General features: G+C 41.6%; 1 protein-coding gene across 1 annotated transcript in view; it reads left to right on the top strand.

Annotated features, from left to right (window-relative positions):
• The first annotated feature begins 560 nt into the window (after positions 1-560).
• Positions 561-24,626, top strand: part of LOC143988098 (CD109 antigen-like) — a 132,018-nt gene continuing 107,952 nt past the window's right edge. The window contains exons 1-5 of the mRNA XM_077487381.1: positions 561-677; positions 12,674-12,828; positions 17,480-17,508; positions 20,472-20,702; positions 22,416-22,541. Of these exons, the coding sequence (XP_077343507.1) occupies positions 604-677; positions 12,674-12,828; positions 17,480-17,508; positions 20,472-20,702; positions 22,416-22,541 (615 nt within the window). The 5' untranslated portion in view covers positions 561-603. The remainder of the gene's footprint in view (positions 678-12,673; positions 12,829-17,479; positions 17,509-20,471; positions 20,703-22,415; positions 22,542-24,626) is intronic.

Raw genomic sequence — 24,626 nt, 5'->3', positions numbered from 1 at the left:
GTGTACAAGGGCTAAGAATGTGTAAGCTGCAATATAATAAATGTTTGCTTTTGGGTCTAATACTGCTTTAAATCACAAAACTGGCTTAATAGAATTAATACTGACTTATGAGAATTACTGATCAGTTGACATGTATGTACATCTGTGTAATTCAACTTTGTATTTAGCAATTAGCCTGTCAAAATATATCAAATGTATACTCCCATCTGTTAAATTAATATTTCCATTTTTTGTGATGCTTAAGCTTCGCCATTCCTTCACCCTTGCTTGGCATCATATATGCAAATAAAAAAAGTGCACTCCGTGTTTAGGTAACTAAATGTGACAAGTAGTTGACAATCAAACGATTCTGAGTTCCTGGATGAGTAATTTTGCTATGAGTGTAAATTAAGGAATAGACAATAAGATAACAAGATGAAAACAGGGATTTTCCCAGTGTCTTTGTAATACCTTGTTTAACACATGTGTAACCGTGTCAGGTTCTGTAGGGTAGGGTGTGACACTAAGACACATTTAAAATGCAGTAGGTGAGAGAGAAAACTTCAGTCTATTGTAGCATTTGAAGCCTACACACTTCCTATCATTACAGAGATATCATCAGATATGTACACACTATGGCCTCCGTCTATGAGGCATGCTGTCCTCCTTTCACTATATATACTTGTCTGCAGTGCAAGGTAAGTGAGAAACATCATATTGTTTTTTTTACACATCGACAAGCTGTCATGCCATATGAATATTTCACCTGCTGTTGTGCAGCAATACAATCATGTATATAGGATAACAATACTACCATGACAGCACACGGCAATAGAAACCATATTGTATACAACACATTTAATTGTAATATTCTTTAACAGTGTAGAAATAAATGTCTACATCTAACAGCAAAAAAACAAAACAAAACAAAAAACAATGTTTTATGCCAATTTTATTAAGAGCAGCTTGACATTGTGTTGGAGACATGCAATAAAATCTCCATCTATAGATTCTATGCATTTAATTTTGCCTCTTATATGTCATCTGGTCCCATTATCGATTTGGTTTAAGTATCATTAGAGAATGTGCACCATCCATTGTGGTTGTGTGTGGAAAGTACTGTTGCTCTAACCGAGGAATATTACAAATATCCCAAACTTTCCGTATGTATCAGGCATTTGTCAATTCTACTGGCTTTTCATAGCAAGGTAGAAGGTTTCAGAGATCCCACCGTTTTTACAAAACAAGTTCTGAGATAGCATACTCCAAAGAACACTACTATCATATATTTGGAACCAGCCAGAGTATATAAAATAAAGTGAGCATCATCCTGACTGTTATGAAATGGACACAAGCTTCTTTTCCTATATCGTAGTCATAAAACTACTGTACACTCATTTTTGGCCAGAAACCTCAAGTATCTGTAGTCTCGGACCAACTTCTGCTGCATGTTTAAAAATTCTGGTAGCATTCTGTAGAATATAGAATATTATGTTAGGCCCTTTGGTAAAGTCACTTTAGGCCATTGCCCATATTTTTTTTTAATCATTTTTTTTCATTATCAAAACTTGGGTTTTCCTTTAAATTACATTAATATATTGTCATAAATGCAGTTATCTTGCAATGATTGCATGGACCTATATCTGTTTGGCCTTCCAGTGCAATAACTGTCTCTGTACCTTTTTTGAGCAGTCTAACTGGCAGCAGATTTAACCTTTAAGAAAGGACAGTTTTACAGCATAATCTTTTTTTTGTTTTTTTGTATTCAGCCTTATTATATTAGGCAGCACAGTAAAGGTAGCATATCACTCTTAGCATTAATTATATAATGAACATATGAGCCTAAAGAGAAGAACAACCCAGCGCCAAAGATATTTTTTTTCCTTAATCAGAATAGACAAAGGAGTATGATTAAGAAATGATAACAAGTAATCTTAATCTGTACCTTATGTAATTATTGCTGGGATTCTGAAGCAGCTACTTTGGGGGGAAAAGACTCAACCAATGTTCAGACAGTTGTAGCTTTTGTTCTTTTGTTCACATTCTAAAAAGTTTTCACGGGCTTCTTTAATAAATACTATGAACAAAACTACAATAATTAAAGAATAATTATAATAATAATACTTAAGCGTTATTATTATTATTTTTAAATCTGGATTTGGTATTAGATACACTGGGTTTGTTTCTATAGGTGGTAGAGTCAAAGTGGTGGCTTGTCCTTCTTATAAGCATTACTTGGATAAGCATCCAAAAACTTAAAAACCAAGTCCATTATCTAGCACAGCAGATGTGTATTAGTAATATTTTTCACACTATTTTTGTGTAGATGTTATCGGTATTCCCCTTCCCTTTGCCCTCTCACCTTGTCTCCCTCCACTCCCTCTCCCATCTGTTTCTTCTTCTCTGTATATATACTTTGCTTTCTTAGCATCCTTTTTCTTGAGGCATTCTTGCCATTGCTTTATGTGTGAGTACTCAGGTCCATGCAATTGTACATTGGCTCTTACTGGTTCTCTTACATTACTTGACCTCATGGACCTTTGTTCTTTTGTTTTGATTGGATATTCATGTTGCATCTCATATCCTGTAATCTTTACACAGCGAGGCGAGGCGAGGCGACACGGCTCGCCTCGCCTCGCTCCCGCAAGTCGCCCCCATTCAGTACTATGGAACCGTTCTGAGAGGAGCGACTCGAGTCGCTCCGACTCAGAAAAAAGGTTCCTGTACTACTTCGGGGCGACTTCGGGGGCGACTTGCATTGACTTCTATACAGAAGTCCTCTGCAAGTCGAGGACTTCTGTATAGAAGTCAATGCAAGTTGCCCCCGAAGTCGCCCCGAAGTAGTACAGGAACCTTTTTTCTGAGTCGGAGCGACTCGAGTCGCTCCTCTCAGAACGGTTCCATAGTACTGAATGGGGGCGACTTGCGGGAGCGAGGCGAGGCGAGCCGTGTCGCCTCGCCTCGCCTCGCTGTGTGAACCGGCCCTAAGCTAAAACTGTAATTATGTTTTGTGTTTTATTGTTACATTGTGCAATAAATATTTGTTAAACAAACAAAACAATAGTCCAGTTGCATGTGGCGATCTACCACTAGCTATACCATGGCCTGAATAAATCAGAACCTTCAGAGATACATTAACCACACATATTCTCTGCCAAATATTTCACATACTGCTGCAGGTAAGATCAGGCTCCACATAGAAAAGTGTTTGACTGTCCAGCCAGCTTAGTATAGAAAAATCACAGTATTAGGACAATGATTTGGAGTCCTGTGTGTCTTTCGATTTCTCAGGTCAAGCCAGCTTCATCAGGACAAGGGAAACCAAAATTATGATTTCTAAGACTAATGCAGTTCATAAACATATTGCAATTTAACCCTTTCATGACTAAGCCTATTTTTGTCATTTGGTGTTTACAAGTTAAAATCCATATTTTTTGCTAGAAAATTACTTGGAACCCCCAAACATTATATATATATATATATATATATTTTTTTTTTTAGCAGAGACTCAGAGAATAAAACGGAGATTGTTGCAATATTTTATGTCACACGGTATTTGCGCAGCAGTGTTTTAAACGCAACTTTTTGGGAAAAGGGACACTTTCATGAATAAAAAAAAACAAAAAAAACAGTAAAATTAGCCCAATTTTTTTGCATAATGTGAAAGATAATGTTACGCCGAGTAAATAGATACCAAACATGTCACACTTTATAATTGCACGCACTCGTGGATTGACGACAAAGTACGGTACCTAAAAATCTTTTTTTGCGGTTACCAGATTAGCGTCACAGAGGAGGTCTAGTGCTAGAATTATTGCTCTCGCTCTGACGATCGCGGCGATATCTCACATGTGTGATTTGAACACTGTTTACATATGCGGGCGCGACTTCAGTATGCGTTTTCTTTGCTTCGCGAGCTCGCGGGGACGGCGGGCGCTTTAAAAATTTTTTTTACATTTATTTATTTATTTTAAAATGACTAATTTGTTTTGAAAAAAAAATAAAATGTGATCACTTTTATTGCTGTCACAAGGAATGTAAACATCCCTTGTGACAGTAATAGGTGGTGACAGGTACTCTTTATGGAGGGATGGGGGGTCTAAAAGACCCCCCCATCCCTCCTTTACACTTCAATGTATTCAGATCACGAAAACGGCGATTCTGAATACCGTATATATTTTTAAAACCGGCGCCTTTGGCAGCCGAGTAAACGGGAAGTGATGTCATGACGTCGCTTCCGTGTTTACTATGAGGAGACTGGAACGAAGCCAATTACGGCTTTGTTCCAGTTCCTCCCCAGCAGCCAGAGGCAGCGGACATGGAATCGGTGCTCCCGATCGAGCGGGAGCACCGGTAACAGCGGCGGGAGGCGGCGGGAGGGGGGACGTCCCTTCCCGTTCCTCCAGCATAACAGCCGAGCGGCTTTTAGCTGCATCGGTTGTTATGGCTGGATTGCCAATCGCCTGCTGAAAAAAACGGTACCGGGATGATGCCTGCAGGTGCGGGCATCATCCCGGTATACCCCCCGGAAGCCGAGTACGCACATCTGCGTACGCTCGGCGGGAAGGGGTTAAAAACTATCTAAGGATCATTTTCCATTAAAGTATAGTCACATAATGCACAATCATCCATCAGCCAGTGGAACTGTTGAACACCCTATATAAGAGAAGTCTGTAGAGCACATTAGTGCATGACCACTTCCTCAGCGACACAGAGGACACACTCTCTACCATCATGTCAGGTGCTGGCTTGGCTCGTCTCCACCAAAGCAAACAATTGAACCAGCAACACCATACCGAGATTCAAAATATTATTCTTCCTTTACCAAAGTATCTACCAGGAACAGGTTCTATTCTGACATGCTTTGCACTAAGCTTTCTTGTCATAAATAAAAATGGTGTGTCTCACAGATAACTAAGGTCCATGTTTCTTGATATTAGTTTCATTGGTTCCTATAAATAACACATAGGGGTATGTAGACATAATAAACCTGATTAGTACAGTACATTGAATACTGAATAGGCTGATGTAAGATAGGGTGTGGGGATTTACAGGGTGTGGTTAGGTGAAATCTATTCCTTAGTGGAAAAATGATCCTTCAAGAGTCAACTTTTGTGCATTATATGAGTCAAACCACTCCCAATCTTTTCAGGATATTTATTTAGCAATTCACAGAAAGAACAATATGTATACATTAATCCTACATGCTCTCATACCGATTCTAACTTAAAGTCTAACGAAAGGCAAAACCTTTTTTTCTTGTTTTTGATAGAGTTAAAAAGGATTATAACACCTGTCAGTTTTTATTGCTGCCTGTGCCCCCATCAGGGAGATACAAGAAAATTCCAGATTTTGCGATGAGAGTAATAGAGGCGATTTTTTATTTATTTAATGTTTTCCTAGAACAAAAAAACAAAAAAACAGGTAGCGTAGAATAATGGACAACAGGCCAAAGTAGTTAGTGTATAAAACACAAACACACAGAAGAAAATGATAATCTAGAAATGTACAGAGGCAGTGATACATACGGGGAAATTCTCAGATATCCACTATGCTCTGTTGGAATATTCTTCCTTTTGAAATTCAGAAAGACAGGGTAAATGTGTCAAACTTAGTTGCATGCCTTAGGACTACTGACAGTCATGGTTAAAAAACAAACCAAAAAAGTGACGTAAACCGAGGGTGACCCTACAGCTGATCCAAAGGGATTTATAATCTAGAAGTGTACTCAACTATTCAGGTCAGCATTGTAGTCTGCAGAGATGGTATAGTCAAGCCAGTAGAACCAGGTTTTGCAAAATTGTTCTTCTTTCTGATTGGCAGATTCAAAAATGTCTTCCATAGTACAAATTTCTGTGGCTTTACGTAGCCAGACCCCCTTGTGAGATGGAATCATCTGCTGCCATTGGGATTCAGGCTTTGGCTGTATTTTGCAAATACAAAGTGAAGGAGGGTTTATAGTGTTTAGATGTCAAAGGAGCCAGATGTAGCAGACCCAATTGCGCATCGGTAAATTTGTATTCTAAGTTACGAACCTGTGTTCAGAGTGATTGCAGAACCGGGCAGGTACAGAATATGTGGATGTAAGTGCCTTCCTGAGTGAGGCATCTCTAGCATGTGGGTTCGATTTGGGGGAAAATCTTGTGGAGAGATGAGGGGAATTTGTACCATCATATCAGGGTTTCAAGCCTGTTTCCTGAACAGAATTGAGGATGGATGCCACATCTATAAAATGTAAATTGTGGTCTTTCTTTTGATCTCAAAAGCTAATGCCCAGGTCCGTCCCACACTTGATGATGTAGAGCGGATGTTGATAGTTGGGTGGAAGGTTGAGCAACCTGTTGGCCTAGGCTTGATAAAAAGAAGTCGCAATTGTAATGCACTCCAGAAAAGTGTGTGTGTGTGTGTGTGTGTTCAGGGGTTCAGTCATACTCTGGATCTGCACTAGATCTGTTGGGGTGAGAAAATCCTTAGGAGAGATTGGTTCATTTCAATCAAGGATTGGAAGTGCTGACTTGTCAGGCAAGGAGCAAACTTGGGATGGCCTATCACTGGTGTTAGATGGGAGGGATAACGTTCATGGAAAATATCCTCTTGCAGCAGAGAGTATTTTGGCTGTGTGTCCCACTGGTGGATGTGATGTCACAAAAGAGGGAATTGTGTTCCTGAGCCAGGGAGTACCTTGTAGCGGGATGCCAAGAGAGGCCTCTTCTAGATACTGTAGATCCAGTGTTTGTTGTCTGTGTGTGTACGCCAGTCTATGTGATTTATGAGCCCAAAGAAGTAAATTCTCCTCAAACTTGTTTAAAGTGTTTGTTACCCCAACATTTCATATTCCTGACATGTGCCTGCTGTTCCATGGACTTGTATGAAAAAGTATCCGGTTCTCTTTGTATTCCTTCCTTTGTGTGAAATCCCTGGTGTTCCTTCCAGCCCCTCTGCTTTCCTATTAAAAACTGAACACACTAAGCACGAGAACACACTGTGGTCAACTGTGCTGGGAACTCAGTGTGCTCCCCTTCTGATAATCAGTCTTGTCCTGATGCACCCCCCTCCACCCCCTCCCCGCACAGCTTTTCACTTGGAAGATCAGTGTACTCTTGCTTTTCCTCACCCCAGCTTTTATGCAGCTGAGAACAGAGGGAATGTAATCACTTATAAAAAGGCAAAAAAAAGTATAAATCATCTTCTCTTTTTTTTTTATATATATATCTATACACAAATACTTTGCCTTTCATTTCTATTTTAAATTAAAAGGGCTGTAAGAGAGGGGGTTTAGGAATCATTCTAGCCCCACATAGCGCATTTCAGGTACTTCACCCACTGCCCTCTCTGTCACTCTCCTCGTTCGAGGCACACTGCATTCGTTTTTTTCTCTCCGGTTTCTCTAAGGATAACTGTGATCTATCGACCCTCTGAACTGGGATCAACCTTTCTTGATGACTTCTCTGCCTGACTACCCTACTTTCTCTTTTCTGATATCCCCACAATCACTCTTGGTGACTTCAACATCCCTATTAATACTAACACTCCTGCTACTTCCGAATTTCTCAGTCTAACCTCCTCCTTTTGACCTGAAGCAATGGATACATGCTTCTACTCATTCTGAAGACAATACCCTTGACCTTGTTTTCTCCCACCTAAGCACTCTGTGCAACCTCTCCAGCTATCCATTCCCTCTCTCTGATAACTACCTTATTAGTTTCACTCTTTCCCTCTCCTCCACCCCTCTCCCTCCAACTGCCAAAACATTGGACACTATTCTGTACTCCTACTCCTGGACCTGCTGCCTTTGATATGGATGACCACCCCTTCCTCCACAAAAAACTCCACACATTTGGTCTCTGTGACTCTACTCTTCGCTGGTTCTCTACCTACTTATCCAACTGCACCTTTAGCGTTTACTTACAATTCTACTTCCTCCTCTCCTCTTCCTTTCTCTGTTGGGGTCCCCCAAGGTTCTGTTCTTGGACCTCTCCTATTTTCAATCTACACCTCCTCCCTGGGTCAGCTGATAGCCTCCCATGGCTTCCAATACCATCTCTACCCTGACGACACCCAAATCTATTTCTCTACCCCTCAGCTCAATTCCTCAGTCTTCTCATGTATCACTAATTTACTAACAGATATGTCAGTCTGGATGTCACACCACTTCCTCAAACTCAATCTATCCAAAACCGAACTTATAATTTTTCCTCCCCTACATGCCCCCTCACTTGATCTCTCTGTCAAAATTGATGGCACAACTATAACCCCATCCCCACATGCCAAGGACCTAGGTGTAGTCCTGGACTCTGAACTCTCCTTTAAGCCCCACATACAATCTCTGTCCAAAACTTGCCACCTCACCATCTCCCAAATATGCCTCTTCTAACCAATGCCACAAAAAAACTCTTAATTCACTCCCTGGTCATCTCTTGCCTCAACTACTGCAACTCCCTTCTTACTGGCTTACCTCTACATAGTCTATCCCCCCTTCAATCCATCATGAATGCTGCTGCCAGACTCATCCACTTGAAAACTCTCCTATTCAGAGAAGCCTATCCTACCCACATCTAACAACTGTATGTCTATTTTCTCCATCAGCTCACCCCCACAGTTATTACCTACCTTTTGCTTCACTTGACCTTTCCTTCTAGATTGTAAGCTCTAATGAGAAGGGCCCTCTGATCCCTCCTGTATGAATTGTATTGTAACTGTACTGTCTGCCTTCATGTTGTAAAGCGCTGCGCAAAATGTTGGCGCTATATAAATCCTGTATAATAATAATAATAATAGTTTACAATCACTTTAAGAAATGCTTTGGAGATTCTGACCTGTAAGGTGTGAAGCAAATAAAGCAGTCTTGGAAGAATGTTCATTTTGAGAACATTATTCCTGCCGAACCATGAAAAGTATTTGGTATACAACTTCCTGAGGTCTTGGTGGAATCTAGTTAAAAGTGGTTGGAAATTAGCAGCAAAAATCTCTTTAAGAGAAGGTGTCAGATAAATACCCATATATTTGACCTGATGGTGGGCCCATTTGAAGGTGAAGTGTGATTTAAGTGCGTTCAGTGTTGCCTGCCAAATATTTATGTTCAGGGCTTCTAATTTGTGAAAATTAATTTTAAAATTGGAAGGGACACAGGACACTATATTTCCTGAATTCCTCCATGGAGGTTCGGGAAGGAACAGAGTGGCTGAGTGTAAAGGGGACATTTTTTAATGGGGACACTAGTTCTAGTGACCCTGGAGACACATCAGTATTCTCTCAATTTGCAGAGATTTCCTCTCACTTCCTGTTTTGACTATGGGATAGGAAGTGAAGGAAAATCTCCCCAATGAGACATAGATGGCAAAAAAAAAAAAAACTGACAGGTTTTATAACCCTCCCTTACGCTAGCCAAAATTTAAAATTTCCTGTTTTTGAAACATTCTCAAAAATATTCTCAAAAATATGGATAAATATTTATACATATGTGAGTCAATCCAAAGGTCTACTTAACAGAAAGTGAAAGCTGGATTGTAATGGATGCTCAAGTTCAAGTTCAGCAAGTGTCTCCTACTCTTTCTCATAATATTCAGAAATCTTTTCAGGTTTTCCTGAATGGTTAGTTGGTACGCAAATCTTTTTTATATGTCATATTTTAGGTAATGGTAGGGAAAAAAGCACACTAAAAATGCTTCTGTAAAGCTTAAAAACGCCACAAGACTCTTACAAATGCTTACAGATGCTCCTATTAATTCCAGGGATTGTTTGTTGGCTGATACAAGCCTTTATGAGTGTTCAACAAAACAGTTGAGCTGCGATCTGCAACTTCATCTATATTCCTAGATTTGCCAAAAAATTACTAGAAGTCACAGAAAAGGTTTTTTTTTTTTTTTTTTATCTTTTCTGATGAAAACTCTAAAACTGTAGTTTCAGGAGGTATAGGTGATAAGACATGCCCATTCTCAAACAGTTTGGTAGGTCATGGAGCATCATTTATAACAGTTCAGCTGCTGCCTACGATTTATTTTCCTCTTCTCAATTAATGAGAATGAAGCATTTGTCCCCGGAACAGATATTTTCTAAAATTTGGATACAATTAGTGAGTGATCACAAGTACCTGCAAAGCCAAAACCACACATAACTATCCCCTAGGATAGTTTTAGTTAATCTATTCCTCAACCACTTATCACATTATGCCATTGATTTGGGGATTGGACTGTTTATTTCCAGATCATGCTTAGCCACATTGCTTTCATATTTTCAGGGGACTTTTCTCTGTTTGCATCTCCTATAGTTACCCTCAGCTATTCTCAATTGACACTACATTAAAGTAAATAGTAGGGGAAATATGCATCTTCATTGCAAAAATAATTCACACTTATGTACATTCTGCGCTGCTATTTTGTCTATCATGTACCTAGTGACTGGAATGGTGTGGAGGTCTCTCTTGCACTTCCTACCCAACACTCCTGAAGGCGGAGACAGAGTGTGAGGGCACGGGGTGGCACAAGTACTGGAGTATCTGGCTGGTGGAGTCTGCTCATAGGTGGATGAAGCTGGGGGATGTAGTCCTAAGAGCAGGATACTGAAGCAGTTTGGCACCAGAGCAGGAGATGATAGCAGAGCTGGTATGCAGGCAGCGACCAGCAGCAGCCAGGCAACAAGGGACCAAGTCAACAGGCAGGGCAAGTCCAGGAAGCAGGCCAAGGTCAGTAACAGCCATGCAGCTCAGTACAGAATTAGCAGGCAAAGATGAATCCAGTAAGCAGGCCAAGGTCAGAGAGATCAGATGAACAGGGTTAATGCAGGAGCAAAGGCAAAGTCTAGGAGAAAGCTGGGTAACACACAGGTAAGCAGGTTTAACTGATCAGGTCACAGTTACAAGCTGAAAAATATTCAGCAACTGCTCATGGTGACAGGCCAGTTAAAATAGGCCACTGGATGCCAAGTGCATATGCTAATTTGTATGCACAAGTGTGCTCACAAAAGCAAGCACGATGAACTGGAATAGTACATCTATTGCCTCTTTGCCTAAACGTAAAAGTGAGCAGTGAGAAGTGAGCAATGCACACGCACACAAATATGAGCACAAGCTTGCACTGTTTTTCTGGTGCTGGGAATCTGGTTTACCTTTCAGGGTTCTGATATTTGAAGTCAAGTATATTTTAGTATGTGTTTTTAACTAATAATTTTCCATATCTGATAGCACTTTTTAAAACAACTAACATTTTACCAACGGTTTCATGGTTTAATTACTTAGAATTGTTCAAATGCCCTCTCTAGTGGTCATGTGTAAATTAGGGATTGAGATAAGGTTACAATTTTATAAAGATTCTATTGTCTGTAAACAGATAAGGACTGACCTGTACATTTCCACATAAAAGAGAAAGGCAGTGAAGCACACTGTGCTGTACTACTAAGACGGAATTAGGCTGCTTTTAGACTGATGCAGTGCAATTTGACTGCATCGCAGGTGCAGCTCAGCTTACTCGTATGTTTAGAGAGGGGTAGGTGTGGTTTCCCATAGAGTTTTATAATATGTCTTGTGTATTTGGTGCGCTTTATGAAAGGTAACCAAAGATGCAATATGCAGTTGGTGCTCTTTCTGAAAACCATGGGACACAATATACCTCTACGGGAAAGCCTAGCTAACCCGCCCCAAACAAGCAGGTAAGCTGCACTGCACCTGCGGGGCAGTCAAAGCACACAGCATTAGTCTGAAAGCAGCCTAACTCCCATTTGCTTAAGCCCCTTTCACACTGGGCCCCTTTCACTCCAGTGTGAAAGCCGGAGGTGTGGTGCTACCCAATAAATGGTGTGGTGCTACCCAATAGCGAAAATCCCACAAAGCTGCATATACATTTTTTTTTTAAACTTTTCATGAAAATAACCATCTCTGTGTTTTTTCTATTTTAAATAGCAAATCTATACTCACACACAAAAAAAGTATAAATAAAAAATAAAATAAAAAGTAAGACATGAAAAAAATATATAAATATTGAAACCACAATACCAGTGTTGCAATTGAAACATGCTAAACACAATCCCACTGATACAAAATAATGCAGAGATCATATAATACATAACAAGCCACAGTTCAGTAATAGTACTAATGTCCACTGGTTGACACCATTCAGGAATTCTTATGATAGTGGTGATTATATATTCACTAGTCCACCAATACCGTGTTATAGCTACCTTTAAATCAATCCCATCCTCTCATGCAGGTCCGGTAGAGCTTGAACCTAATGCCCACAGGTAAAACTCTACTCTTCCATAGAGGTGCAGGACTCTTTAAATAACTTTTCTTGTTCTCCAACAATTGACGGCGGCACTCTCAATGGCACAAATAATAAAGAACCGCCCATGGCAGGGGCGGACTGACCCATCGGTGAATCGGTCGCTGCCCGAGGGCCCAGAGCCAGTAGGGGCCCGTGCCCGGCCCAACGAGAGGCCCCCATGGTGTTATAACGTATCTTATAAACTTTCCTATACTGCAAAGTCACCACTCACAGAAAAATTCCACCTGCATAGAGTGTATTGCGCATTAAAACAAGGTTAGAGCAATCTCCTCACCCTTGGGTAGCACCAAACCATTTTTCACGTAAATATGTTGATAATGAATACACTTGCTTATCATTTTCCCATAAACTGTATGTCTAAAAGTATTTGAAAAGGTTCAGTATGAGCCATTAAAGAAATGTAACATTTTATTTTACAGGCCTTCTTATTACATTATTGCACCTGGTAATATTATCAATGGTGTTGATATGTCTTTTGCTGTGCACTGGTTTGGGGACTCTGACCTAACTGTAACTGTTGGAATTGGAGATAGTATTCGACTTTTATCAAATGTGACTAAAGTGATCAAAAAAGGTAAATATATATTTAGTGGGAATGCTTCAGTAGTCCCACTATTGTTGTTCATTTTTATTCATTCATTTTATTCTGTAAGTTTTTGGCTCTGCATACTTTCAGTTATTAAAGCCATTTAACTTTTAAAATGTTTAGCTCTTTCAGCTAATGATGGGATTTCTTCAACTTTTTTCTACTATTTATACTTTTTCAAATATTAAGCTTTTGAACCCTTTTTAACATTGAAGTGAATAAGAGCATGCTTCAAATCCTTAAAATCTCCTTCTGCTCCCAAAAGTTTCAGCTCCTTCATACTTTCACCTACAGACGCAAAACTTTAAAATGTTCACAAAATATTCAGCTATCTGGCTTTATATTTTCAGTTTGATATCTTTTACAGTTTTTGTGAAAAAGCTCTTTAAGTTTAGTGATCATTTCAGGAAATTTCATTTTAAAGGCTTTTGTTGCCATTGTTACCAAAGCTTCTTATACACAGTGATGGGTGGTGGGGGAGAGCACAGACACACCTTGTACTGATTTATAATAGAGGAATATGATGGGGCAGTTTTGATGGGGCATTTCTGATGGGGCAGTTTTGATGGTGGCAATACGATGGAAGTTTTGATGGGGCAGTTTGGATGGTGGCAATATGATGGGGCAGTTTTGATGGGGCAATTCTGATGGGACAGTTTTGATGGTGGCAATATGATGGGGGCAGTTTTGATGGTGGCAATATGATGGGGCAGTTTTGATGGGGTCAGTTTTGATGGTGGCAATATGATGGGGCAGTTTTGATGGAGACAATATGATGGGGGCAGTTTGATGGTGGCAATATGATGGGGGCAGTTTTGATGGGGCAATTCTGATGGGACAGTTTTGATGGGGGCAAAATGATGGGGGCAGTTTTGATGGTGGCAATTTTGATGGGGGCAGTTTTGATGGTGGGCAATTTTGATGGGGGCAAATTTGATGGGGGCAGTTTTAATGGGGGCAATATGATGGGGCAGTTTTGATGGGGCCATTTTGATGGTGACAATATGATGGGGCAATTTCGATGGGGCAGTTTTGATGGGGGCAATATGATGGGGCAGTTTTGATGCTATTCAGCATTCCCACGCATTTTCTCCAGCAAATGCATTTTCTAGTTGTATATCATTTGCATTTTCTTATGTCATGTTTTAGTATTAGTATGCAGCAATCATATTGTAAGTCATTATTACATTTCTTTACTGAAAATGAACATTTTGAACAAGTATATTCAAATATAAATTGCTGTTATCATAGACATCTCAATCCCAACCCCTCAATTCGGGTGTGTCGTTTAGGCCTACCCTAGGAAACAGTAAATATAGATTTTTAACTGCCAGAAATGCTTTCTTTTTTGGTGACAAAACTTATTAACACATCAACCACTCTTATGTGACACTGTCCATCTAACTAGTGAAATTAATAGGTGTTAGGTGTGCATTCGTAATTCAAACATATCCAGTTTAGGGAATGTGTCATGATGAGAGCATAGCACTGAGCTACTGTGGCTCCCCTGGGCAAATCGCTGTAGCTGTACATCAGCCACTTTAAGACCACTAGGGGGCGCGGCAATGGAGCCGTTGCATGTGCCTGGTGGCCGCAATGTCCGCCAGGCACCCACGATCGCTCCTGAGAAAGAAAGAACGGAGATCTGTCCATGTTAATGGACAGATCTGCATTCTGTCAGGAGAGAGGAGACAGATCTGCTGTTCATATTGGTTATGAACAGTGATATGTCTCCTCCTCGAAGCAGGCCCATTCCCCCACAGTAAGAAACACTTCCTAGGACACACATTTAACCCCTTGATCACCCCCTAGTGTTATCCGCTTCCCTGCCAGTGACATTTATACAGTAATCAATGGCTATTTTTAGCTCTGATCGCTGTATAAATGTCAATGGTCCCAAAAAAGTGTCAAAAGTGTCTGATCTGTCTGCCGCAATGTAACAGTCCCACTAAAAATCACAGATTACCTCCATTACTAGAAAAAAAATCATAATAAAAATGCCATAAATATATCCCTTATTTTGTAGACGATATAACTTTTGTGCAAACTAATCAATGTACGCTTAGAGCCCGTTCACACAGGGGCAACTCAGGATCCGACTTCAGGTCGCCCCTAGTCGCCTCAAGTCGCGCTACATGTAAAAATCAATGTAAGTGAAGGAGAGCTATCTTAATGCACACTTCTGAAGTCGCTCCGACTTCAGAAAAGGTTCCTGTACTACTTCTATCCAACTTCTAGGCGTCTGGTACCCATTGATTTCAATGGAAGTCGCCTCCAAGTCAGATCTCCATCTATATTGAGGCGACTCTCACAGAATAATTGGCTCTCGAGAGGGAACTCCACGCCAAATTTATTTAAAAAATCCGGCGTGGGTTCCCCCTCCGGAAGCATACCAGGCCCTTAGGTCTGGTATGGATTTTAAGGGGAACCCCCCTACGCCGAAAAAAACGGCATGGGGGTCCCCCCAAGGTCCCTACCAGACCCTTATCCGAGCACAAAGCCTGGCCTGGGTAAGTATAATTAAAAAAAAAAAATCTCTTTTAAAGGAAAAAAAAATCCCCCTCTCCCTCCTAATAACTCTCCATCCCCAAGCAAAGATTCCCACTGTAAAATATCTCCCTCCCTCAAATATCCCCCAAAAATTAAACCCCCCTGTCGCCCCCCGGCCCCCAAAGCAAAAATATCTCCCACAGTCAACACCCTCTCCCCCAGCAAAGATTCTTGATTGTGAAGAAAATCTCCCTTCATCCAATCAAACTCCCTCCAAGAAGCAAATCCCTGCCATTAACCACCCCTTGTAAACTTCTCTAGAAGAAACTCCCCCATTCTCCAAAAGCAAACCTTCCCCCCTTTCCTTAACCCTCCACCAAAAGAAACTCCCCGAGGCTGGAATTCTCACTTCCTCCTTCCCAAAACAGAAAATGAATGCCTCCCCACTTATCAGACCTCAGATTCAGCTTGGCACAGACGTAGAAAAACGTCTGCATCCCCAGTCTCCCTTCAGCTGTGTCATATGATACCTCGAGGAGGAGTCTAGGAGTTCCCTCAACTGTGCACTGTCAATTGCCTGCACCTGAGACCTCGCAGTAATTTCATGCTTTTCAGGGCGACCCCTTATTAAACTGATGGGGTGGCGCACAATAAAAACAAGTCTGGCTACTGCACTCCAAAACTCTGATTGCTTCTACTGTGCTGATGCTGAGGCTAAACAGCAGGGACACTGTCTGTGCATTTTGCCAGGATGCACTGAGGGGGTTTGAACACCCCTGACTCCCCCATTATCTACGCCCCTGGGCCAATAAAAGTAATGATTGGTAAAGCATTAGATGCAATTACAGGCATTTAGGTGCATCTAACCTTTTTCTGCTGAAACATTCCTATACTAAATGCTTTGATTTTTATTTTTTTTCTGCTTCTAAGCTCTCCTGCCTCTAAACTCCTGTAAACGCCTATGTGTGCAAGAATAGAGGAAGAAAAAAGAAATGTGAAATGCCTCTAACAGCTTTGTTTTTAATGCCCTCTGTGCCCGAGGCCTTAGTCTGTACAATTTTTTTGTACAGTACGGTAATTCAACAGCTCTTTCCAAGAATACAGTGATAGACACCAATTACACTGAAAACACACGTGGCATAAAATATTTAGAAAACATAATTTGACACTGCCCTATCTCCTGATTACTTTGACACCTGTTGTGGCTGCTGATGGGTTAAAGGCTTTTTTTATGTGGCAAAATTCCTGTGTAATAAAACTAGTCTGGAGGCATTCTCCTGTGGTTAATTCTGTATCAACCCTGGATATCAATCTGAACATAATGGAGAGATCAAAGAGCACCGGAGTGGTGTGCGTTTGTTTTTTTAGATAAGAGCAACAAATAGAAAATTGTGACATTATGTAGGCAACAAGCCAGCAGTCATGAGAAAAAACAGATAACAAAACGGGCAATCGTGACTATACCAGTGGAGCAAATGGACTATCTTGACAATATGTTGCGCAACAAACTGGTAATTGCGACAATAAACGTCAATGACAACAGTGACAATAATTGGGACAATACCAGCGAGAATACCTTAAGCACACATGTGTGGGAAGGTGAGAATTTTCAAGAGGAAACCATCAGCACCAATCAGCAGAGCAGGATGGGTAAGTAGTTGGTATGTCAGGAAGTCCCATTGAAAGTGACTTTTTGCCTTTTTAAATAAATAGCAATGGCAAATTTTCAAGATAGTGATAGCCACTCTGTACCAATGACACCTTTCCTAGCCAGGTTACATGGCAGTCAGCATTCTGACCTTTGCCTGACATGTAGAAAGCAGCTTGCTGTCAGCGGCTCCAGAATAAAATGAGCAACAGCCAGTGCCAACACAGGATGCCCTGCCCCACCCCTACACTTCACCAATAAATTCTGGAGGAATTCTTTTGGGAGGTGTGCAGAACCCGGGACTATTAGGAGGTGTGCCAACATAGTATGAATAGGAGAAAAATCCTTCCCATGTGTTTCCAGAATTAAGTAAACGTTTTGGCTATAGATACACTTTCAGCAGCTTAGTATAAAGTCTTTACAAAACCATGCCACAGAATAACTACCCTGTTTTTCTTGTTTATTACTCATATATAAATCTGCTCTACTTCTGCTTTTCAGATTCTATTGAAGTTCTCACTCTCCCAGGGGTAAGTTCATTATCACACTTGATAAACACAAGCACTTACTGTCCTCATCATTTTTTGCTCTACAGAATATTAAATGCAGTGTTGAGGACATACCTAGGGCAGCATTGAGTTCACTTTTGTTGTTCTTCTATCAGTACAGCCCTTTAAAGTGGTTGTAAACCCTTACATATACCCAGTGAAGCGACTATCCTCAGGTGATACACAGAGATTAAACAAAATCTCTGACATAAATTGTACCTGTTTATCTGCAGTCTTCTCTTCTCTACAGCCATTTAAAGCGGGATTCCACCCTAAAGTGGAACCTCCGCTGATCGGATCCCTCCCCCCCTCCGGTGTCACAATTGGCACCTTTCAGGGGGGAGGGGGGCGGAGATACCTGTCAAAGACAGGTATTTACACCCACTTCCGGGCATAGACTCCCATGGGAGTCTACGCCATTTCCTGTCCTGCCGCGCTGTCTGTTGGGACACACGGGTCTCAGAGACAGCTTGGAGAATTCCTATTGCGCTGCGCGACTCGCGCATGCGCAGTAGGGAACCGGGAAGTGAAGCCGATTCGCTTCACTTCCTGATTCCCTCACCTAGAATGGTGGCGGCAGCAGCCGAGGGCTGAGCGATCGATCGGCCTTGGCTGCCGGCATCGCTGGAACCCGGGACAGGTGAGTGTCCATTTATTAAAAGTCAGCAGCTGTAGTATTTATAGCTGCTGGCTTTTAATATTTTTTTTTTTGGTGGAATCCCTCTTTAACCACTTTCAGACCGGACCAATTTGCTGGTCAAAGACCAGACCACTTTTTGCGATTCGGCACTGCGTCGCTTTAACTGACAATTGCGCGGTCGTGCGACGTGGCTCCCAAACAAAATTAACGTCCTTTTTTTTCCCACAAATAGAGCTTTCTTTTGGTGGTATTTGATCACCCCTGCGGTTTTTATTTTTTGCGCTATAAACAAAAATAGAGCGATAATTTTGAAAAAAACGCATTATTTTTTACTTTTTGTAATAATAAATATCCCCCAAAAATATATAAAAAAACATTTTTTTCCCTCAGTTTAGGCCGATACGTATTCTTCTACATATTTTTGGTAAAAAAAATCGCAATAAGCGATTATTGGTTGGTTTGCGCAAAAGTTATAGCGTTTACAAAATAGGGATAGTTTTATAGCATTTTTATTAATAATTTTTTATTATTTTTTTTTTTACTAGTAATGGCGGCGATCTGCGATTTTTATTGTGACTGCGACATTGTGGGGGACCCATCGGACATTTTTGACACATTTTTGGGACCATTGTCATTTATACAGTAATCACTGCTATATAAATGCAGTGATTCCTGTGTAAATGACACTGGCAGTGAAAGGGTTAACCAGTGGGTGGCAGTGTAGGGGTTAAGTGTTCCTAGGGGTGTGTTACTAACTGTGGGGGGGTTGAGCTTTCATTTAGTGTACACTGATCTCTGCTCCAATCACATGGAGCAGAGATCAGCGTCACTAGTTGCTAGGCAGAATGGAAAAATGTTGTTTATACAGCATTTCCTCCATTCGGCCGCTCCGTGAGACGATCGCGGGGATGCCCGCGGCGATCGAGTCCGCGGGTCCCGCGACCGGACTCACGGGGGTCCCGACCAGCGCGGGAGCGCGCCGCCGGCGGCACGCTCCCGATGGCACGGCGGCAACGAATATTGGACGTACATGTACTCCAATATGCCTGCCCGTGCCATTCTGTCGACGTACATCGTCGTGCGCTGGTCGGGAAGTGGTTAAAGTACATAATTTATAAAGCTCGTCTAAGCTGTCAGGAAAAATGGGGCAGAGAGCAGAAGTTACACTCTGCAGAGCTCAGGGAGGGGAGTCCTGAGAGTTGATTGGAGGGAACGGACAACCCCCCCCCCTTTCACACAGCCCACAGGAACAGAGCTGAGTCTGTCAATAGGCTGGAGCTCCCTCCCCTGCCAACCTTTTTCTCTTGGTGTCAGGAAATCTTGTCAAAAGTGACTTATGCAGATAGCAGAGGAAGGAAGTAGCAGACAGAACTGATACTTAGTGCTCTTAATTGAAACACTATAGAGGGATATTCTTTGTTCATTTTGAATGCCTGAGGTTTACAACCACTTTAAACATGGCCGGTAGTCTTGAATCTGCTTCTGTTTCTAGAGCTCACATGCATTAAGGCCTAAACTCCTAACCTTTTAGATAAGGCTTAATCTGGCCGTACATGGATTGAAATTCCACAGCAATGACCAGCTGGATTTCGATCCCTGTATGAGCAGGCTGGTTTTACATAAATCTTAACTCCAGGGCACAGAAATTGGAAATCATTGGGGAATTTTAATTTCCTCCATTTACCAGTAGATGAAATATCAGTTTTGAAGGGACTTTTTATTGTGATGCGATCTCCTGGCTGTTCAATAAATTTTTGGTTTGTTCATCGATTAATTATGTCCTGCACCACAGATCTAATAATTGAGCCAAGGTAACGGTAATATTTATCTAACTTTCCACTTTAATCTAAAAAGGATACAAAAACTTTCCCTCTATGCAGTACCATAAATGGGTCACCAAATATAAACAAAACTGTACAGGTAGTGGTGCAGGTAAAGTAGAAATACTGTATATGGGGGTAACAAAGGGGTGTCATGCAGTGAGGACAATACAGTCATGGTTTTTGAGCTGTCGCACATGTTTGTTCATGTTTGCTACTATAGCCCTGGTTTCCTCCCAGTAACACACCAGTAGGATTTACTGTATAGTTTTTCATTTTTTTAAATAATTGTGGGTGTATTAATGTTGATGGGCCATTAGATTTTAACCCAACAGAGGAATGTCAAGAGGAACTACAGGAAAAGCAATTTATGTTACCTCTAATTAATAGGAGAAATCCAGGATCAGTAAAGCAGTGTCTGTTTATGTGTTCTGTTCTGTCGTTTAACCAATTTTGCCAGGAATGTTAACTTTTTTTTCCTACAGATAGCAAAAAACACCAGTTTTGGTATATTTAACCTGGCTGTCAATGGATCGACTCAGAATGCATCCGTTTTCTCAGATACATTTAATATACCAATGCAAATGAAAAACACAGCAACATTTACCCAAACTGACAAAACCTTGTACAGGCCTGGAGAGACTGTCCAGATTCGAATCATTTCTATAAGTTATGATATGAAGCCAAATACCGGAGATGTGAATCTTGTTATAAGGGTGGGTATTACTTGTCTAGACGTTTTTTAGATTAGTACACTTAGTACACTGCCGGGGAAATGACAGGGATCACTGTTACCGATCATTGGGAACAGTAGATCTCTGACATGTCACTAGACAGAACGGGGAAATGCCTTGTTTACATAGGCAGTTCCCCGTTCTGCCTGTGAACAAGGCAATCGCAGGTCACAAGCAGAGATAGAGTCCGCCCGACCCGAGGGCAAGGCAATTTGCGCAGGAGTGCCATACTGTCACCGTATAACAACGGCGGGTGGTTGGGAAGTGGTTAATAACAGCCGCATCAATATATGGGGGAGATTTATTAAAACTGGTGTACACAAAATCTGGTGCAGCTTTGCATGGCAACCAATCAGATACTAGGTTTTATTGTCAAAGCATAATTGAAAAAACTGAAGTTAGAAGCTGATTGGTTACTGTGCGCAGCTGAACCAGATTCTGTTTGCAACAGCTTTAGTAAATCTCCCCCATGTGTTTTTGTAAGCACTTTTATTAATGTATATGTACCCGACCCCCCCTTAAGGTAGATTTCACATAACTTCCTGTGTAGTCATATCACCGCTGGAACAATTAAATGAGTGGAAGTATTACCAAGAGAAAATTAATATGAGTAAAAAAACCTAACATAACATTTTGTCTGGAACTCATCTTCATAAATATGTTTAAATGGTAAATCCACTTTCGTGGGGAAAAAAATAGCAAATAAAGAAAAAATAATATAGCGCATAATTGCAACACTAATCATATTGTAATTGAATGTTATTAAAAATTACCTTTCCTTTTCAATCTGCAGTCAATGTAATTTTATGAGAATACATTGCAGCATGGCTACCTGGAGCTGTTCTATACACAGAATGCATACTGGCCTGCTTTTCTAATTGGCTCACCAATTTTCTCAGAAGTCTGTCTAAGATTTTTTGAGAGATACTTTCAATAGGAACACGTGTAAAGGGATGCAGGCCCAGCAGATTTCCTCATTAGTGCCCTTCAGCTCCACACCTGACTAAATTATGAAACCACTCCCTTGGAACAGAGGCACAGACAAAGGCCCCTTTCACACATGCGGATGGTATGTCTGTATTTCATCCATCCGTTTGCGGATGAAATACGGGCCATACATTCATCCCTATGGGATAGCGGGTGTCTGCGGATGAGCATCCGCAGACACCCGCTATTGTCCGCCTCCGCAAATGTCCGATTCTGCAGACGGAGGAAAATCCTATTTTTCTGTCCGTCTGCAGAGCGGATCGGATGAACACGGACAGACGGTCCGTGCTCGTCCGATCCCCATAGAGGAGAGCGGAGAGCTGACAGGGCGGTCCCCGCACAGTGTGCGGAGACCGCCCTGTCCGCAGCCGGCTCAGCGGGGACAACGGAGCGATCCCCGCTGAGCGAGCGGATCATCACAGGGCGGATCTTTACTGATCCGCCCTGCGTGAAAGAGGCCAAACACTCATAGATTTCTTCAGAATAACAAAAGATAGAAATCTGCAAAAAATGTTGTTATAATCCTTGCAATGTACATAGATCACCCAGGGGGGGAATGTTTTTTTCTCAACAAAAGTGGAGTTATTCTTTAACTTTTTTAGTCAATTGCATTCCAACATTAGTCTAATTAAGGCACCGTCAGTTTTTTGTCTAATTTCAGCACAATTTTGTCCAACTTGACAACCCTGTCTTATTTTGAAATAATAGGATCCCAGAAATAATATTATCCAGCAGCACCTAAACATGACATCGGACTTGGGTGTAATTTCAACTCGGTTCCAGCTTTCTGACAGCCCTATGTTGGGTGTTTGGGGCATTTCAGCAACATTAAAGGTAAGTATTTATTTAAATATTGCATCATACTGTGAACAATGTTTACTGAAAATGTTAGTAAGTTGTCTGTCAGTTGTCGTTTAATAGAGCATAACTAGGTATGTGCAGTCTTAGCCCTTGTACACACGGTCGGAGAATCTGTCGGAATGAGTCTTATCGGACCGTGTCGTCAGATAATCCGACTGTGTGTGGTATGCATTGGGCTGATTCCGTCCGAATCTCCGTCCGACCCAATTTTCCAACATGGAAATATTTCCCGACCAACTGGGCCGGACGGACCTAATCCGATCATGTGTAGAGCATTTTGATCGGACCAAGTGTCACACATGCTCAGATCAAATTCCTACATCAAAGCTATTGGCTACTAGCCTGAATGTAGTCCCATCGTAACGAAATTACGTCATCACGTTCTGAAAGATCTGATTTTTCGCCAACTTGGCCCAACCGTGTGTATGCAACAGTTTCGGACACAATCCGTCGGACTAAATCCGACGGGCAAAATCCGACGGATTTGGTTGGCAAAATCTCCGACCGTGTGTACGTGGGCTAAGCCCTTGTACACACGGTCGGAGAATCCATCGGAATGTGTCCTATCGGACCGTTTTGTCGGATAATCCGACTGTGTGTGGTATGCATCGGACTGTTTCCGTCGGAATATCAGTCGGACCAAATTTTCCAACTTGCTGGAAATATTTTCCGACAAACTGGTCCGATCGGACATACTCCGATCATGTGTAGAGAATTCTGATCGGACAAAGTGCCACACATGCTCAGATCAAATTCCTACACCAAAGCTATTGGCTACTAGCCTGAACGTAGTCCCGTCATAACGAAATAACGTCATCACGTTCTGAACGATTGGATTTTCCGACAACTTCGTCCGACCGTGTGTATGCAACAGTTTCGGACAAGATCCGTCAGACAAAATCCGACGGACAGAATCCGTCGGATTTGGTTGTCGGAATCTCTGACCGTGTGTACAAGTGCTTAGAGTGTTCTGGAACTGTAAGTAAAAACCTGTTTTCAGTGATTGGGTGAGGGCCTACATTCAGAGTCTTCGTTTTGCAGGATTGCTCTGCAAACTTGAACATTAGGTATACACATAATTCTTGTAGAGAGAACAGCTTCAATGGAGGATACAAATGTCAGTAATCAATAACAATTTTTTTCACAGCCATATATACACCAAACATTGCATTGTTATATGGGCTTGACATGGTAGATGATCGTAGATTGGCTGAGATTGGCTGAGAGCACTGAGCCGGAGCCAGTCGGCTGCTGGTTTTCCAGCTTGCTTGTCCAACAGAAGCCAGCTGAATGGTTGTCTTCTGTCGGACCTGCTTCCATACACACGGCCGAATATCAGCTGTTTTTTTTAATTCGGCTGATGTTGCCCGGCATTCGGCCCGTGTGTACTAGGCTTAACAGAAGACAGGCAGAAGTCTCCCCAATCAGCTTAACTGAGTTCAGTAATTTAGTTTAGTGAGCATTCCATGATTGCTGGGTAATAGTGATGGTATTTAAACAGTTTCTTGTTATTTTTTAAACAGTTTTCATTTTTTTATCTTTAACTACTTTCCACCTGGCCAATGTACATATACGGCCGGGTGGGAGCCTTCTACTTCTGACTGGACGTTCCTGAACGTCCTTCAGAAGTAGGGGGATCGCGCGCACCCGCTCAGCGGCGCAATCCCGATGTGCTCGTGTCACCCGGACATGGCGCATCTTGGATCGGCAGGAGGGCTCTGTGGTTGGCCGTCCTGATCACATGACGGCCATGTCCAATCACAGCCATCATGCGATGTAAACAAAATAGCCGGTTGCTAGGCAATCGGCTCTACTCTTTTCACACAGAAGTCGTCGCTGAGGAGAGGAGGGCGGATCGCTGCAGACGGCTGGTGATCAGTGAGTATAAGCTGTTTTTTACATCTTTTTACTCACTGATCACCAACCTAGTGTAAAACACAATGTCCCCAAAACACACATATCCCCAAATAAAAAACACACATGTCCCCAATAATAAAAATACATGTCCCCATATATGTCCCACTAAAACCACATGTCCCAATGATTATCTGCACACAT

Source organism: Lithobates pipiens, unplaced genomic scaffold, assembly GCF_037356315.1.
Source record: "Lithobates pipiens isolate NorthernLeopardFrog02 unplaced genomic scaffold, aLitPip1_a1.2 Scaffold_18, whole genome shotgun sequence".
Classification (NCBI taxonomy): Eukaryota; Metazoa; Chordata; class Amphibia; order Anura; family Ranidae; genus Lithobates; species Lithobates pipiens.
This window is presented reverse-complemented; position numbering and strand designations above follow the sequence as displayed.